Genomic DNA, 5,392 nt, shown 5'->3' on the forward strand with positions numbered 1-5,392 from the left:
CCCGGCTAGTTTTTTTTGTATTTTTTAGTAGAGACGGGGTTTCACCGTGTTAGCCAGGATGGTCTCGATCTCCTGACCTCGTGATCCGCCCGTCTCGGCCTCCCTAAGTGCTGGGATTACAGGCTTGAGCCACCGCACCTGGCCTTCTCCTTTCCTTATGTGTAAATAATGAGAACTCAAAAAGACTGAGGCTTACGCACTTGCCTCATTAAGTGGAAAACTATCAAAATAAGAATTTCAAAGTAATAAAAAGTATTTGTCCACATCAACTATGTGCAGGACAATGTCCTGCCTTGTTTTATTTTTTATTTATGTGATCAAAAGTCAAATCTATGTAATTAGCAAAATGGCACAAGCTATTTACCCTTTTTTATTCTAAAAAAATTGTGTAGAAGATTAGCAGTGAAACAATATGTAATACATACAAAAAAATACTATTTCTATCTACATTTCCAGATAAAATACAGGTGTCCCAAAAGCAATACAACAATGCAAGCTACTGTGAATGCAGTTGTAGATATACAGTAATATGCTATGACAAGGGATGATTTCACAGGAGAGCACTTTTCCCCAAAAGAGCTTTCATCTTTGACAATGTGCTTCAGGCAGCTCATACCAGAGAGGGCATGACCAACACAGTACACCATCAAACTCCCTCATCTGGGGCACTTCATCAGTTTTCAAATACAGCAGGGTCAGAAACATGAAATTCTTCAATATAAACACACACAAGACACAATAAAACACCACATGCTGAAAAGGTACCAGTAGGACAAAATAAGAACAAGTGGACTTAAGGACAGACACAGTGGCTCACGCCTGTAATCCCAGCACTTTGGGAGGCCAAGGTGGGCGGATCACAAGGTCAGGAGATCGAGACCATCCTGGCTAACGCGGTGAAACTCCGTCTCTACTAAAAATACAAAAAATTAGCCAGGCGTAGTGGTGGGTGCCTATAGTTCCAGCTACTCAGGAGGCTGAGGCAGGAGAACGGCGTGAACCCGGGAGGCAGAGCTTGCAGTGGCTAAGATCGTGCCACTGCACTCCAGCCTGGGCCACAGAGCAAGACTCAAGTGGACTTAAAATTCGGCAAAAAGGAAAACATCTTAACAGTCAAAATGAATGAATAGGCCAGGTGCGGTGGCTCACGCCTGTAATCCTAGCACTTTGAGAGGCTGAGGTCGGCAGATCACGAGGTCAGGAGTTCGAGACCAGAGTGGCCAGCATGGTGAAACCCTGTCTCAACTAAAATACAAAAAAAAAAAAAAAAAAAAAAGCCGAACGTGGCAGCATGCACCTGTAGTCCCAGCTACTTGGGAGGCTGAGGCAGAAAAATTGCTTGAACCCGGGAGGCAGATGTTCCAGTGAGACAAGACAGAGCTCAAAAAAAAGAAAAAAAAGGCTATCACCTACCTACCTACAGGAAAAGCTCAAATGCCTTAGTATGAAAAACGAAACCCTTCACAATCTCGGCCAGGTGCGGTGGCTCACGCCTGTAATCCCAGCACTTTGGGAGGCTAAAGCGGGTGGATCACCTGAGGTCTAGAGCTCAAGACTAGGCTGGCTAACCTGGTGAAACCCCATTTCCACTAAAAATACAAAAATTAGCTGAGCATGGTGGTGGGCGCCTGTAATACTAGCTACTCAAGAGGCTGAGGCAAGAGAATCACTTGAATAGGGGAGGTGGAGGTTGCAGTAAACCGAGATCATACCACTGTACTCCAGCCTGGGCAACAGAGTGAGACTCTGTCTCAAAAAAAAAAAAAAAAAAAAAAGAATGAATAAGAGAAGTTGGTATCTTTTCTTAAGCATAAATGTGTTCTGCTTAGCCGTTTAAATGACTATCACCTACCTACAGGAAAAGCTCAAATGCCTTGGTATGAAAAATAACACCCTTCACCATCTTAGCACAATCTACTACTCTAAAGTCATCTTAGTAGGGCACGGTGGCTCACGCCTATAATCCCAGCACTTTGTGAGGCCAAGGTAGGTGGATCACCGGAGGTCAGGAGTTTGAGACCAGCCTGGCCAACATGGGGAAACCCCATCTCTAATAAAAATACAAAAATTTGCTGGACGTGGTGGCGGGCACCTGTAATCCCAGCTATGCGCGAGGCTGAAGCAAGGGAATCACTTGAAAACGGGAGGCAGAGGTTGCAGTGAGCCAAGATGACACCACTGCACTCCAGCCTGGGCAACAGAGAAGAGACTCCGTCTCAAAAAAAAAAAAACAAACAAAAAAAAGAAGTCATCTCCCACCACCTCTTCCAAGCAACCATGTCACCATCCTCTTCTGCCAGTGTATCTCTGTGTACTGTTCTCGGCCTATGTGCCCATACCACTTTCTGCCAAACCGCAATTCATCCTTCAAATCGGAAGGGTCATTCATCTCAGTAGAGCCTTTCCCAGTGTCCCAGGCAGTAGTCTCCCCCTTTAAGCTGCTGCCCAATCACAAAAGACCATACACATTTCCAGACACACCAAATAAAGGATGAGAGAATGGAATGAAAGGGATACAGAAGTGGATATAGGGAATGGGAGGGGAAAAGAAAGTCTATATTCATTCATAAAGTTCACTGCTGGCCAGGGACAGTGGCTCACACCTATAATCCCAGCACTTTGGGAGGCCAAGGTGAATGGATCACCTGAGGTCAGGAGTTCCGAGACCAGCCTGACCAATGTGGTGAAACCCCGTCTCTACTAAAAATACAAAATTAGCCAGGAGTGGTGGCGGATGCCTATAATCCTAGATACTTGGGAGGCTGAGGCAAGAGAATCGCTTGAACCCAGGAGGTGGAGGCTGCAGTGAGTCGAGATCCCACCATTGCACTCTAGCCTGGTGACAGAGCAAGATTCTGTCTCAAGAAAAAAAATAGTTCACTGCTGACCCTTAGAAACACAACAGTTCTAATTCCATACCAAATCAATATCCCCTTTCAGAAATACTACTCTGTAAAGGCACCCAGAAATAGCAACGGCAAAGAGGTATTGACAAGAATGTAACCTAGAGACCTTTTATACCTTACCTCCTTCTTCCTTGACTTCTTCACTAGGCTCTTCTGAAAAAGGCTCCTTTAGCATAGGATGATCACGTCTGTCTTCTTGGGTAACTGGCCCAGGCCTCAGTGTAATTTTTTTCCCTCTCTTTGAGCCAGTAGCCTGGAGTTTTCCTTTACCAATGTGTATATTAAGGGGATGAAAAGACTCCAAGGAAGGTAGGGTGATTCCCTGAGCGATGGCAACATCAACACCTTCTAGAATTGGTACATTTGTGTCCTGGGTGAGCATCCCAGAGCTCAGAGATGTATCCTCCATACCAAGCTGATTTCCTGCATCCTGCACAGATTGTACTTCGAAGCCAGCTACTCTGCCATGACTTGGATCCCAGGACAGTGACACTGACCTCAAGTCCTTAACCTGGTCAGATTCTGGTTTAACAGCTGATTCTAGGTCTACGTTGTTTTCCTCCTGATTGCCTTTATGCTGTAGGGACTCTGTCACTGTAGTTCTTCTCTTCTTACAGGGCAACATTTTAAAAGTCCCACTTTTGTTCCATTCTGAAAGAATAAAAACAAGTTCTTATTGCTTTCGTATTAATTAATCGTAATAACATTTACTCAATTATCTTTTCATTTATTCATGTTCAATCACGAACACAATACTTCACACCAAATGCACAATTTCCCTTTAGGTGGAAGCTGAGAGACAGTGGTTAAGTGACTGAGTTCAAATCTCAACTCTACTGATTACTACTGATGGACTACTGTTACCTTGGCCAAGTGATTTAACTTTGCAAGTCTTCAGTATCCTCAACAGTAAAAAAGAATTGCTCTTACTTCATAGAATTGTTACAAGAATTAAAGGGTAAGTGATTAATAAACATTGTTATTATTACCATCAGGGTGGTAGACTAGCATGATGCTGAGAATAAACTGTGGAGTCAGACTGTCTGGATGTTTCCCAAGTCACCTTCTCTCCAGCTTTATGACCTTGTGTAAGTTACTCAACTTGAATCTCAGTTTCTTCAGCTATAAAATGGAATATAGTAACATCCACTTCATTAGATGGTAAATGATCAATACATGTTTGCTACTGCTGTTTTTATAAACAGGTATTTCCATTAACAGAAACAAATCAAAAGCGAAGCGTGATTGTTTAAAAGGTTAGGCTATGTTGGCCGGGCGTTGGCTCACGTCTGTAATCCCAGCACTTTGGGAGGCCAAGGTGGGCAGATCACCTGAGGTCAGGAGTTCGAGACCAGCCTGACCAACATGGAGAAACCTTGTCTCTACTAAAAACACAAAATTAGCCGGGCACGGTGGTGCATGCCTGTGATCCCAACTACTCCAGAGGCTGAGGCAGGACAATCACTTGAATCTGGACGTGGAGGCTGCCATGAACCAAAATCACTCACCATTGCACTCCAGCCTGGGCGACAAGAGTAAAACTTCATCTCAAAAAAAAAAGGTTAGGCTATATTAACAAATTTTGTGTTGAAACAAGGAAGAAGAGAGTCCTACTATCCTCTGTGCTATGTTACTTCTTGGCTTTTTGCTTCAATTCTAGTTATCACATTTTAAGGGCACTACTGACCTAAACCAGAAGGTATCCTCTATGTTCTTTTAGTACCTGTTTGCAAACCTCTTTTACAGTACTTATCAGTTTTGTAATGGGTTCTCGTCTTTCTGTTTCTCATCTGCTTCCTCCAAAACTATGAGTTTTTTGAGAAACAGGATTATTTCAACTCATATCCCTAACGTCCAGCAGTATCTGGGTTTTGTTTGGAACAAGGTATTGCTCTGTCACTGAGGCTGCACTGCAATGGCATGAACATAGTTCGCGGCAGCCTCGACCTCCTGGGCTCAAGCAACACTCCCACCTCAGCCTCCCAAGTCATTGGGATTATGGTCCCATCCAAGCCACTGCACCAGTTCAGTATTTGGGTACTGTAGATACTCAGTGTATCACTGAGTATTGATACTCCACATGTCACTGAATATTTTAGATACTCAGTGAAAGCTCCCTGAATAATAAATGAAACAGAGGTTAAACAACTTATTCTGTGCAGCATTTGGGCCAAGTGTTAAGCATTATATAAAAACTGATGGTGGCTGGGCGCAGTGGCTCACACCTGTAATCCCAACACTTTGGGAGGCCAAGGCGGGCGGATCACAAGGTCAGGAGTTCGAGACCAGCCTGGTCAATACGGTGAAACCCTGTCTCTACTAAAAAATACAAAAATTAGCCAGGCGTGGTGGTAGGCACCTGTAGTCCCAGCTTCTTGGGAGGCTGAAGCAGGAGAATCACTTGAACCCGGGAGGTGGAGGTTGCAGTGAGCCAAGATCATGCCACTGCACTCCACCCTGGGCAACAGAGCGAGACTCTGTCTCAA

The 5,392-nt window shown here is 44.2% G+C and overlaps 1 protein-coding gene across 1 annotated transcript in view; it reads right to left on the minus strand.

Moving 5' to 3' along the window:
• The window catches only part of LOC108522018 (GON-4-like protein), a gene marked incomplete at its 3' end in the record, with an annotated part of 73,943 nt that extends 69,919 nt beyond the window's left edge, over positions 1-4,024 (minus strand). Inside the window, exons 1-2 of the mRNA XM_017862117.1 lie at positions 3,896-4,024; positions 3,027-3,557 (exon numbers count right to left, since the gene is read on the minus strand). Of these exons, the coding sequence (XP_017717606.1) occupies positions 3,027-3,557; positions 3,896-3,917 (553 nt within the window). The remainder of the gene's footprint in view (positions 1-3,026; positions 3,558-3,895) is intronic.
• Positions 4,025-5,392: the final 1,368 nt, after the last annotated feature.

The sequence above is a fragment of the Rhinopithecus bieti genome, unplaced genomic scaffold (genome assembly GCF_001698545.2).
Source record: "Rhinopithecus bieti isolate Rb0 unplaced genomic scaffold, ASM169854v2 scaffold_64010, whole genome shotgun sequence".
Classification (NCBI taxonomy): domain Eukaryota; kingdom Metazoa; phylum Chordata; class Mammalia; order Primates; family Cercopithecidae; genus Rhinopithecus; species Rhinopithecus bieti.